Source organism: Stegostoma tigrinum, chromosome 44 (genome assembly GCF_030684315.1).
Source record: "Stegostoma tigrinum isolate sSteTig4 chromosome 44, sSteTig4.hap1, whole genome shotgun sequence".
Taxonomy (NCBI): Eukaryota; Metazoa; Chordata; class Chondrichthyes; order Orectolobiformes; family Stegostomatidae; genus Stegostoma; species Stegostoma tigrinum.
The window spans coordinates 343,581-356,970 of record NC_081397.1 but is presented as its reverse complement, the minus strand read 5'-3'; the positions used below and the strand labels follow the sequence as shown (position 1 = coordinate 356,970).

At 47.0% G+C, this 13,390-nt stretch overlaps 1 protein-coding gene and 1 pseudogene across 1 annotated transcript; both read right to left on the bottom strand.

Annotated features, from left to right (window-relative positions):
- LOC132207281 (uncharacterized) overlaps positions 1-13,390 on the bottom strand; it is a 656,210-nt pseudogene that overhangs the window by 618,707 nt on the left and 24,113 nt on the right.
- Positions 7,916-8,700, bottom strand: LOC132207283 (histone H1-like). The gene has a single exon (XM_059642484.1). The coding sequence runs from the start codon at positions 8,698-8,700 to the stop codon at positions 8,062-8,064; it is 639 nt and encodes a 212-aa protein (XP_059498467.1). The 3' UTR covers positions 7,916-8,061.

Genomic DNA, 13,390 nt, shown 5'->3' with positions numbered 1-13,390 from the left:
ATGAATTATTAATTATTTTATTAATAATATAATAATTATTATCCAGTTACTAATTTGTACCAATTTTTCTTGGTTTACAATGTCACTAGAGAGCTGATCTGTATCTGTCAGTTTCTGCTGTGAGTGCATTTATGAAATTGTTCCTGTCAGTTTCTGCTCTGTCAATCTGAGAGTGTAGTTATTAATCTATACCTGTCAGTTTCTGCAAGGTGAATGAGGGGGTTCTGTTATGAACATACACCATCAGATTCTGCTCAGAGAAGTGAGAGCAGTTATCATGCTGCCACCATCAACTTCTGCTCTGTAAATCTGAGTGCAGTTATTCATCTGCACTTGTCAGTTTCATGTTTGTGAATGTGAGTAATGTGTTCTCTCCCCATCTGTTTCTTTTCCTTGAATATCAGTTTAGTTATCATCCTGTCCTTGGGGAGGCCAGGGAACTTGGGGAAATAAATATGGACGTCTTCAAAATAGTCCGCATGACATTAACAGGAGTTGTTAGAGGCAGCAAGAGTAAAAACACAAAGTGGCTAAATCGACAGGACCCAAACAAGTTTTTGTAGATTTTCAGGATATCAGGATTTTGTGGGAAGCTGTGTTGATAATTTGAACAAATGACATTGTTTTCGTGCTTTCTTGTAATATTTCGAGGGAAGGATCATCCCATCCCTGTCACATATTGCAATACGAAGTGTGACTATGGTCATCAAATCTGTACACTCAGTTTCTGTTATGTGAATGTGACAGTGCAGTTATAAATCTCAGTTTCTGCAGTGATAATGAGAGTGTAATTATCAGTCTGTCAGTTTCTGCTATATCCATATGGGTTTAGTTATTATCAGTACATGTTAGTTTCTGTCATATAAATGTGTGAGTGTCACCAGCCTGCCCCTGACAGTTACTGTACTGAAGGTGCGTGACTGTAGTTACCAAGCTGTAGCTCTCCATTACTGCCATGTGAATGAGGGTAGTTGTGCACCTACACCTTGGCTTTCTAATGATCAATGTGTGAGTGTCGTTGTCATTTATATACCTGTTTGGATTTGCTTGTCAATCTGAGTTTAGTTATCGATCTGTACTTGTCAGATTCTGCTGAGAAAGTGTATGATTAGTTATCAAACTGTACCTGTCAGTGTAAACAATGTGAAATCGGGAGTTTTATTATTAATCTGTTCCTGTCAGTTTTTGCTGTGCGGATATGATAGACGTGTTATCAAAAGTTCTGTCTGTAACTACCATGTGAGCATCGGAGTCTATTTACCGGTCAGTCCCTGTCCGTTTCAGCTCTGTATCCGAGTGTGCAGTTATTAGTCTGCAACTGGTAGTCTCTGCTACATGACTATTTCAGGACATTTATCAAACTTTCCCTATCAGGGAGTGAGTGTGCTGTGAATGTGCTTAGCAATTTGGACTTGCCAGTTACGGTATAGAAATGTAAATAACAATTTCTCCTTGTCAGTTTCTGCTGTATGTGTTAATGAGTGGAGTTAGAAATCTGTACACATGTTTGTACCACACAAATACAGGTACAGATGTTACTCTTTCTCTGTATGTTTCTGCTACGTGAATATCTAAGCATGGTTACCAATCGGTACATGCCAGCTGCTGCTTTGTGAATCTGTGAATTTAGTTGTCAGTCCATGCCTGTCAGTTTCTGCTTTAAGAATGTATGAGTGCAGTTATCAACATGTACCTGTCAGTTATTGCTCCATGTATTTGTTTTGTGCAATGGATTGTGTAGAAGCAAAAGGTTTTGTAACTCCAACAGTGCAGAGTCTAACTGGGAGAAGTTATCAAGGGCTGTTCATCAGGATAACATCAGCTTTTCTGACTGCATAGTAACATAATTCTGTGAATAATGCTGTGGAATAGACAGATGTGGCATTCCTTCCTTCGAGTCTAAAGGAAAAGGGCAACGAACAAATCAACTGTATTCAGCTGAATGACCACAATGTTCCTTCTACAGGGAAGGGTATTGGCTAATTCACTTCATTATTCTCATGAATATTACATAACCCTGCTCTGTGGCGTGACGGTGCACGGCAGCAGCAATACTCTTATGATGTGCTGTTGTGGGGATGAAGAAAGCAAAAGGACTTGTATTTTCTGTCTTACAGTGGAGAAGATTTAAACTTATTGAACATGGTCAAACTCTTTGCCAAAAATAATTGACAAATACAAGATTTAGTTAAGTGGATCATTCTTTGTGGCTTTAAATGGTGATTACATCATTAATGTGAAGAAACAGCATTCTGTTTTCTGGCTTTTTTTTTGTAATTTCGTTGTGAGGGGGCAAGTGACACATAGATAACTGTTTAACCTAGTTGCCAAATTCACTTCCATGCTTCCCCACCGACGCCACCCCGCCCCCGATCCAAAAAGAAGTTTTGCAAGCCAGATGGAAAATATGGTTTCTATTCCTGAAGGTGAACATGTTGAGGATCACGTTGTAATGAAGTTGGGGTTGGCAAATCTTATACTGCCATGGCACACTTATTGAAATGGAATGCTGGCTGAATGGGATCAGAATTGTCAGGTGCTTGTTTTTGTCTCCGATCAACCTGATGGGCTCAAAGGTCTTTTTTCTGTCCTGTAGACTCCTCCTCCGCTTATATAAAAAAGCCGTAAACATTTTGTATGTATCCACTTGTTACCTGTAGTGTGTATGGGTATATATTGTTGTTAGTCTTTGTATGTTATGTGTTCATACAGACAGCATATTTGGGACTCAATGTGAATCAGTCAGCAGCTTTGTGTGTGTGTCTGCATGTGCTCAGTAGTGATTTGCTACTTGCCAGTAACACTACTTGTCACATGTGGTTGTTGAAACTATGTAACATGATGTCTTTCTTTGAGGGGGTAACAAGGTGTAGAGCTCGATGAACAAAGCAGGTCATGCAGCAGAGGAACAGGAAAGCTGACATTTTGGGACTGTTAGAAATGGGTGAAGAGAAAGGGACTCTGCAATAAATAGAGAGAAGTGAGGAGATGATAATGAAAGGTGGATAAGTACCAGATAGGTGGAGAGAAGATGGACAGGTCAAGGAGGCAGGGCTGGAGCCAGTAAAGGTAAGTGTAGGGAGGGAGTTTGGATGTGGATTGGTCAGTTGAGGGAAGATGGAGTGGTCAGGGAGGTAGGGATAACACGACTAGGCCAGAAGTGCAGGTTTGGGTTGGTCAGTGAAGTGGAAGGAGCAGATTGGTCAGAGAAAAGATGTACAGGTCATGGAGGCAGGGACCTCCTGGACGGGTTTGGGGTGGAGAGATTTTGAAGCTCACATTGAGAACATTGGGTTGCAGGGCTCTCAAGCGCAATATGAGGTGCTGTTTGTGCAGCCTTCTGGTGCAACGTTGTGGCACTAGAGGTAGCGTGGGATGGATATGTTGTCCAAGGAGTGGAAGGGGGTACTGAAGTGGTTCGCAACTGGGAGTTGCATTCATTTGTCAAGATCAGAGCGTCGGTGTTCAACAAAGCAGTCTCCAAGCCTCCGCTTGGTTTGCCCGATGTCGAGGGGGGCACATCGGGAACAGCGGATACAATGCACCCCATTACAGGACATGTAGATGAACATCTGTTTAATGTGTAAGGTTTTCTTGGGGCTTGGGATGGGGATAAGGGGAGAGATGTTGGGGCAAGTGTTGCACTTCCTGCTGATGCAGTGAAAAGTGCCAGGATGGTGGGGCTAGTGGGAGTGTGGAGTGGACAAGGGAGTCAGAGAGAGCAGTACCTCTGGGAGGCAGATAAGGGTCGGGAGGGGAAAAAAGTGTCCGTGGGAGTGGAGTGAGATTGAAGGTGGCAGAAGTGGTGGAGGTTCATGCCTTGAGTGCAGAGTTTGATGGAGTGATACTTGATGATAAGAGGATATTGTCTTTGTCTTTGAGAGATAATGGGAACTGCAGATGCTGGAGAATCCAAGATAAAAGTGTGAAGCTGGATGAACACAGCAGGCCAAGCAGCATCTCAGGAGCACAAAAGCTGACGTTTCGGGCCTAGACCCTTCAGACAGGAATGTGGAATAAATAGGGAGCAAGGGGGAGGCGGACCAAAGATGGAGAGAAAAGATGATAGGTGGAGAGGAGAGTATAGGTGGGGAGGTAGGGAGGGGATAGGTCAGTCCAGGGAAGACGGACAGGTCAAGGAGATGGGATGAGGTTAGTAGACAGGAAATGGAGGTGCGGCTTGAGGAGGGGGTAAGGGATGGGTGAGAGGAAGAACAGGTTAGGGAGGCAGAGATAGGTTGGGCTGGTTTGGGGAGGCAGTGGGCGAAGGGGAAGACCTGGGCTGCTTTATGGATGCGGTGGGAGAAGGGGAGATTTTTAAGCTGGTGAAGTCCACATTGGGAACCCTGCAGCCCAATGGTGTCAAGAGGAATAGGAGTTGCTGTTCCTGCAACCCTCAGGTGGCATCATTCTGGCACTGCATGAGGCCCATGATGGACATGTCATCTAAAGAATGGGAGGGGGAGTTAAAATGGTTCATGGCTGGGAGGTGCAGTTGTTTGTTGCGAACTGAGCAGAGGTGTTCTGCAAAGCAGTCCCCAAGCCTCCGCTTGGTTTCCCCAATGTACAGGAAGCTACACTGGGTACAATGCATACAGTATACCACATTGGCAGATGTGCAGGTGAACATCTGCTTAATATGGAAGGTCATCTTGGGGCCTGGGATCGGGGTGAGGGAGGTGTGTGGGCAAGTGTGGCACTTCCAGCGGTTGCAGGGCAAGGTGCCAGGTGTGGTGGGGTTGAGGGGAGTGTGGAGCGAACAAGGGAGTCATGGAGACAATGGTCTCTCCGGAAGGCAGAGAAGGGTGGGGATGGAAAAAGGTCTTGGGTGGTGGGGTCGGATTGTAGATGGTGGAAGTGTTGGAGGATGATACGTTGTGTCCGGAGCTAGGAGCGTGGTGTGAGACAACGAGGGGGATCCTCTTGAGGCGGTTGTGGTGGGGGCAGGGTGTGAGGGATGTGTTGCAGGAAATGTAGGAGACGCGGTCAAGGGCATTCTCAACCACTGTGGGGGAAGTTTCGGTCCTTGAAGAACTTGGACATCTGGGACGTGCGGGAGTGGAATGCCTTATCCTGGGAGCAGATGCGGCAGAGGCAGAGGAAATGGGAGTAGGGGATGAAATTTTTGCAGGAGGGTGGGTGGGAGGAGGTGTATTCTAGGTAGCTGTCGGAGTCGGTGGGCTTGAAATGAACATCAGTTTCTCGCTGGTTACCTGAGGGGTCCAGGAAGGTGAGGGATGTGTTGGAGATGGCCCAGGTGAACTTGAGGTTTGGGGTGGAAGGTGTTAGTCGAGTGGATGAGCTGTTTGAGCTCCGTGTGGGAGCACAAGGCAGCATCGATGCAGTCAGTCATCGATATAATGGTGGAAGTGGGGTGGGGCCAGTGCAGCTGTAAAAGATGGGCTGGTCCATGTATCCTACAAAGAGACAAGAATAGCTTGGGTCCATGCGGGTACCCATGGTCACCCACTTTGACTGTAGGGAGTGGGGGGGGTTGAAGGAGAAGATGTGGGTGGTGTCACAGACATAGGTGGGAGTTCCTGGCCTTGGGGAGTGGGTGTAGAAAAGGGAGTTGAGATAATTGGAGATAAAAGTTTGGTGAGGCGGGGTCATGCAGAGGCAATGGGTCAACAGGGGCAGTCGGGTTTGTGGATTTTGGGAATGAGGCAGAAACAGTTAACATGGCGTTGGGGAAAGATGAGGTTGGAGGCTGTTGGCAGGAGTTTACTTGAGGGGTTGAGGTTGTGGATGGTCTGGGAGATGATGTTTTGGTGATCAGGGCAGGGTCATGATCAAGGGGGTGGTAGGAGGAGTCTCTCTCTGTCCAGTTTGAGGCAAAGTACATTTCCTAAATATAAACTGGATTCAGTTCCTGTTTGAGTACTTTCAACAAAGAGTCACCCGTTAACATGTCAAAGATGTGAATGTTGATGGACTATGAATGATGTTAATTGGAACTAGCGGGATGTCAATTGGCAATGGAAACATTACAAAGAGAAACTTGCCTTTTCTCAGTTGGGATTGGGTGGTTGTTTCCTCGGTCAAGTCTCTGGAAATTGAGCTCAATGTAAGTCTGATTCAATCCGCTCTGACTACGGGAAAGATATTCTCCATTCTGATCACAGGAACGTGCCTGCTGTTAGTTGGAAGCAACTGCGCACACTCGGCTTTGTACTGAGGAAATATTGCATCAACTGGTTTCAAGTATTTTGCCTGGAGGAAGACAGAAGAGATGTCTCTCGTAAATCAACATCAGTCAAATTTGACAATATCAAACAGATTAACATATTCAGATACCAGTTATTAGGATGTTTCTTTTCTTGAACTTCACCTCTCAAAGCAGCAGAACTCCAAAAGCTTATGATTTTTAAATAAGCCTGTTGGACCACAACATTGTGTCATGAGAGTTGTGTCTGTTCTTTAAAAGGCATCAATTTAAACACAAGTCTGATTCAATTCTTACATCGAGCTGCTCCTTGGCTGAGGATTGTGTTTTTAAATATGTAATTCGATACCAAGTGAGTGAGATTCAGAAACTGAGCAATAATTGCACAGCTCCATCTACGGTGCTACCTGAAGATCCTGCACCGTTGACACAGCTCATGTTACCAGATCCCAACACACTGACTGTTGAAAGAACAACAGCCGCTGTTCCAAATATTTTTCCCGAGACGTATGAGCTGTTAACTCCAATCTGCGTCCTTTACAGGTCTTCCACTCCACGTCCACCGCCCAAACCCCGCTCCCGGCAACTCGCAACTAACAGCGTGAAACAGCAGCCAAACAGTGAATTGTCAGTGTTGAGAAGTCTAAAAGCTACAAGACTGACCCCCAGCAGCTTCTTGCCGCTGTGTCTCCCTCAGCAGGCCCACACACAGCCCGAGAAAGGCCTCTCTCTCCCCGCCCCGAGGCCGCTCTCTCTCCAAGTTCCGGGACCAGTTCCTGCCCCGCTCGGCCTCTTACCAACAGACCCCGGTTCTCCCTGAACTGAGCCCGAATCAATGCCGGTCTCGGAGCCCCCCTCTGTGTCCCAGACTCACATCTCGATGCGCTGCCGGAAGGAGCCTACTGCTACCTCGCTTCCCTGGGCACTGGTCTCTCCATTGCGGCCTGTTTCAAACAAACCTCTTCCACTCACTGAGTAAAGGCCCCTCAATGACAGCGCAGGGGGAGGGCCTCACGCATGCGCTCCCCTGGTCATCAAAAAGCAACATTGGGGGCCGGGCCAGCCTCACGCATGCGCTGTTAACCCCATTGTTTGCAGGCAGCGCGGACCGGACACGGGCTCATTGCCTGATCTGTATGTACCATTCAGGAGGGAAGCGCGGGGTTTAATACAGCCCAGGCAAACTGATCAACCGGCTGGGTAACCGTGGTTAATCACTCTTATCAAACCCGCCAATTGAAACAACTTCAAAGCGATTAATTACAGAATCCCTTTTTTTTTCGGGGCATGTTTAATTTGTAATTGCAATTGCTGCCTGAAATGCATTTCGCAGGCAAATGGAAGGAATAACCGTTAAAACATCGCCAGAGATCGCAGCATCAAAGTTCGATAAAATATCATTCCTGGAAGGGTTATACTGCAATATGCGACATTAGTGCCTGGGCAGAATTACAATCCGTGGGAGGAAATAACCAGATGCAGTTCCAGTGACCCTCCCGACCTGATACCATCCTCATTTTCAGTCTCCGCTCTGGGAAATGTGATATTTGAGTTAATAGAATCAATTCAAGTTTATGCTCTGTCTGCACTCGGAACCGGGACAGGGATAATTTGACTTATAGACGGAGCTGCAGATGCTGGACAATGTTTCATAAGGTGTAGAGTTGGATGGACAGAGCGAGCCGAGCAGCATCAGAGGAGCAGGAAGAAGGATCTAGGTCCGAAACGTCAGCTTTCCTGCTCCTCTGATGCTGCTTGACCTGTTATGTCCAGCCAGCTCTCCACCTTGTTCTCTCAGGGATCATTTGATCCGGGCTCAGCTCTTTCCTGGAGAGATGTGGGTGGCTCTGAGAAGAGCCTTTGGGTTCAGGTGGTGACACGTTACACCGACTGCTTCATTTCTTTGCTGCTTTCTTGGTCACTTTCGCTTTGGCCTTCGCCTTCGTTCTCACCGATTTCGGGGCCGGTTTTGCGGCCTTGGGGCTCTTGGTCTTTTTCACCTTCTTCACGGGAGTCTTTTTCTGAGGCGCTGCTTTCTTCGCCGCTTTCTTTGGCGTTGCTGCCTTCTTGGCGGCCGCTTTCTTTCCTGTTGCTTTCTTGGCTGGGGATTTCTTCGCTGCCACCTTCTTGGCCGTTGTTTTCTTCACAGCTGCTTTCTTGGCGGCTGCTGCGGGTCTCGCCTTCTTTCCCACTTTTGCCTTGACCTGATTCTTTGGGAGTTTGAAGGAGCCGGAGACGCCCTGGCCCTTCACCAGAACCAGGGAGCCTTTCGCCAGGCACCTCTTGGTAGCCATCCTGATCTGTGCATTCTGCTTCTCCACATTGACCCCGCTTCTCTGCAGCGCCTTCTTTATAGCGGCCAGAGACGTCCCCTTCCGATCGCTGTTCTCCCCGACAATCTTCACAATCCGCTCGCCCAACCCCGGACAGGCTGGTTTTTTCCTGGGGTCCGCCGCCTTCTTCTTCTTGGGAGCCTTGGGTTTGGTGCTGGCGGAGGCTGGAGGAGCCGTTTCGGCGGCTGCACTCTCGCTCATGTCGGGAACTCTGCGCTGAATCTCTCTCTGTCAGACTGAACTGGGTCAGCAATGAAGCTGCTGGTGGCGGCACTGAGCAACTTAAAGGCAGCGAGCGGACGGCGCGGAGACAACCTGCCCTCAGCTCCCTGCTCCTGCTGCCTCTCTGTGTTTCTCTCTCGACAGAAACTCTCCAATTCCTCTGCAATTCCGCATCTCCAGAGAGCCAGGCTCGATCGTTCCTGACCATGACACGGGAAGGTTTGCGGCCAAAAAGTTTTCACTCGAATTGACGGCTCCGTTGTCGAGTTACACGCATTTTGCTGTTGCACTGATCGCCCTCTCTGAGCTGAGCGCTGGCATTATCCTCACTTTTGGACTGAAATCTTGAAATCAACAAATACACAGCTTTGAATTCTAGCTTTCGGGTTTAGTGGGGGAGCAGGTGGACAAGTGGAATTGAAAATATTTTCGATCTGCACAAGAGAGATTCGGAAATATCACGATATGAGCGGACAGACAAACACAGTGACGTTAGACTAACCCGCCCGCCCGTCTCCCACAGTCTCTCTGATTCAATATTCACATTCACACAGTCACAGGCCAGAAATATGGCCAGATGTAAATGTGGAAGGATATAATTTGTTTTCCTTTCAGCTTTTGCTCGGATATCAGGGAGTTGTTGGAGATTTTCCCCTCAGTAACTCTTAAACTCTCTGAGGCCGGTTTGCCGGAGATTCGCTCTTCTCCACATTCAGCTGCAAAAGCCAATCATCTGGTTTGAAGTTATATTGATCACCCAGATCAGTTTTTATTTAATTTTCATTCCGGTGACAATACTCAACATCGGTTCTGGGAGTAATCAGACATAGAAACACATATAATGGCAACTTGGCCTGACCAATCGGCCCTTCAAACCACTCCTCCAACTCATGAAAATGGCAGGTCATCTAACTCAATAGCCTGTGTCCGTTCTTCTCTCATATGGAGTCGTTCAGCAAGGATGCATAACCTTCAGTCCAACCATAACATGCCGAATATAATGCCAAACTGAACTAGTTCCACCTGCCTGTCCCTTACCTGTTTCCTTTCAAACCTGTCATATTTACCTACTTATCCAAACGCCGTTTCAAGGCTGTATTTGTAGACACATGGGTCGTTTCCTAAGGAAGTTCACTCCACTCGCAGCCGGCTCTGTGACAATAAAACCCTCGTGTCTTTTGTTTTAATATCTCTCCTGTCACTGTAAAAATGTTCACGCCGCTCCTCAATTACCCCCATCCCAGGCAAAAGACAACTGCCATTAACTCTGTCTCACCCCCTCATTATTTTATGAACTTCTGTAAGCTGACTTTCAACATGCTACACTCGAGTGAAAAATAAACTCCCAGCCTTTCCATCCTCCCTTTATAACTCGAAAACTACATACTCGGCAATTACTGGTGAGCCTCTTTTGAACCGTCTCCACCTTAACACTGTCCTTCCTCGAACTGGCCAAATGGCCTCACCCAATGCCCTGTGTAACGTCAATGTGATTGTCACCTCCTATACTCAAAGGACTCAGCAGTGAAGTAAAGCGTGCCAAACACCTTCTTCGCCTTCCTGTTGAGGTGTGATGCAGACTGAAAAGAATTCTCGGCCCTTCTGTTCTGCAACACTACCCATTAATTGTACAAGGCCTACACTTGTATGTTGCACCAAAATGCAAAACCTCACAGTTATCCAGTTGAGCGCCATTTTGCAGCCCAACCGATTGGATCAGGATCCCTTTGCAATCTCAGAAAACGTTCTCCACTCACTGTGCTACTAACTTTGCCAGCATTCACAAACGTGCTTACCATGCCTTCTATATTCTGATTCCAATCATTTTTATAAATGGCAAACAAAAACAGAGCCAGTACCAATTCCTGTGGAAACCACTGGTGACAGGCCCCCAGGGTTAAAAACAAACAGACCTCCACCTCACTCTCTCTCTATTGCCATTAAGCCAATTATACCTAGATTCCCTTTATTCACAATTGCTACACCCTATAACATTTTGAAATCATATATAGTGTGTTGGATGTAGCTGATTTCTGCAGTAGAGAATTCCAGAGGCATACCGTTCTCTGTATGAAGAAATCTCTCACTTTCTCAGCCCTAAATGCCCTATCCCATCTCTGAAAAATGTCATTCACACCTTCAGGAATATTTTTCCAGCATTTACATTGTTTATGTCTGCCAGTTTCTTACAGATTTCTAAGAAAATCCCTCATTATTCAGAATCTAAGTACGTAAGTTCACAAACAATTCAATCTCTCCTTCCATCCCAGCAATCTGCCCACTAATGCTACCTTTATAGTAACACCATCCTTCCACAGATAAGGAGGCCACACCTGCTGTCAGTATTCTCGATGTTGTCTCACAGATGCTCTGTTAAATTGTTACAATTTCTACTTTTCTCCTGTACTCTAATTCTCTCTCCATGAAGGAAAACATACCTGTTGCCTTTCTCACTGCCTTCTACACCGACATGCTTAATTTCAGTGATTGATTTGTGAGGGCACCCTGGTCTCATTGCAAATTCCACTGTGTTCATTTATCGACGTCCAGAAAATAAAGTGCCTTCCTTTTATTTTGCAACCAATGTGTATAACCTAACATTTATGCACATTACACAGTGCCTTCCTGGGTGAAATTGAGGACACAGTAATGAGAAGGGGAGTTGAACTGGTCGCGACTGGGAGGTGCAGTTGTTTACTGCGAGCGTAGATGTTCTGCAAAGCAGTTCCCAAGCCTTCGCTTGGTTTCCCCAATGTACAGAAAGCCACACCGTGTACAGCGGATGCAGTACACCACATTGGCGGACATGCAGGTGAACATCTGCTTGATGTGGAAAGTCAACTTGGGGCCTGGGATGGGAGTGAAGGAGGAGGTGTGGGGGCAAGTGTAGCTTGTGTAGCAAGTGTAGCAAGTGCAACCACTTCCTGTGGTTGCAGGGCGTGTTGGGATTTGACAAGCAAGTCATGGAGAGAGTGGTCTCTCCAGAAGGCATGCAAGGGTAGGGTGGGAAAAATGTCTTCGGTGGCTGAGTCGGATTGTAGATGGCAGAAGTGTCGCATTGTATTGGAGGTTGGTGGGGTGGTAATGAACATAGAACAATACAGCGTAGAACAGGCCCTTCGGCCCTCAATATTGCTCCGAACTGCAAACTAATCTAAACCCCTCCCCCTACACTATCCCATCATTATTCATATGCTTATCCAAGGACTGTTTAAATGCCCCTAATGTGGCTGAGTTAACTACATTGGCAGGCAGGGTGTTCCACGCCCTTACCACTCTGAGTAAAGAGACTACCTCTGGCATCTGTCTTAAATCTATCACTCTTCAATTTGTAGCTATGCCCCCTTGTACAAACTGAAGTCATCATCCTCGGAAAAAGACTCTCACTATCTAATCCACTGATCATCTTGTATGTCTCTATTAAATCACCTCTTAGCCTCCTTCTCTCCAATGAGAACTGACCCAAGTCCCTCAGCCTTTCTTCATAGGGCCTGCGCTCCAGACCAGGCATCATCCTGGTAAATCTCCTTTTCACCTTTTCCAATGCTTCCACATCCTTCCTGTAACGGGGGGGGACCAGAACTGCATGCAATATTCCAAATGAGGCCGCACGAGCGTTTTGTAAAATTGCATCATGTCATCACAGCTCCGGAACGCAATCCCTCTCCCAATAAAACCTATCACACCATAAGCTTTCTTAACAGCACTATCAACCTGGGTAGCAACTTGCATGGATCTCTGTACATGGACAACATGATCCAAAGCACATTCGCACTACCAAGAATCTTTCCATTGATCCAGTATTCTACCTTCCTATTATTCCTCCCAAAGTGAATCACCTCACATTTATCCATATTAAACTCCATTTGCCAACTTTTGGCCCAATTCTGCAGTTCATCCAAGTCTCCCTGCAACCTGCAACATTCTTCCACACTCTCCACCACTCCACCGACTTCAGAGTCATCTGCAAACTTACTACCCATCCACCAATGACTGCATCCAAGTCATTAATAAAAATGACAAACAGCAGTGGTCCCAAAACAGATCCTTGAGGCGCAACACTAGTGACCGGATTCCAGGCTGAATGTTTTCCATCAACCACAACTTGTTGCCTTCTTACAGAAAGCCAGAGGACTTTGGGATTCGCTTGGGGCAATTATTGCGACGGCGTGGTGTGAGGGATGAGGTGCGGAAAATGAGGGAGACACGGTCGACGGTGTTCTCGATCGCTGCGGGGGTGATGTTGCGGCCCTTGAAGAACGAGGACATCTGGGATGTGCAGGAGTGGATTGCCTCATCCTGGGAACAGATGCGGCAGAGGCAAAGGAATTGGGAATAGGGGATGGAATTTTTGCAGGAAGGTGGGTGGAAGGAGGTGTATACCTGGTAGCTGTGTGAGTCGGTGGGCTTGAAATGGACATCGGTTATAGGTGGTCGCCTGAGATGGAGACAGAAAGGTCCAGGAAGGTAAGGGATGTGTTGGAGATGGTCCAGGTGAACTTGAGGTTGGGATGGAAGATGTTGGTGAAATGGATGGACTGTTTGAGCTCCTCTTGGGAGCATGAGGCAGCGCCGATACATTCATCAATGTGACGGAAGAAGAGGTGGGGTTTGGGGCCAGTGTCGGTGCGGAAGAGGGACTGTTCCACATAAGCCACAAAGAGGCAGG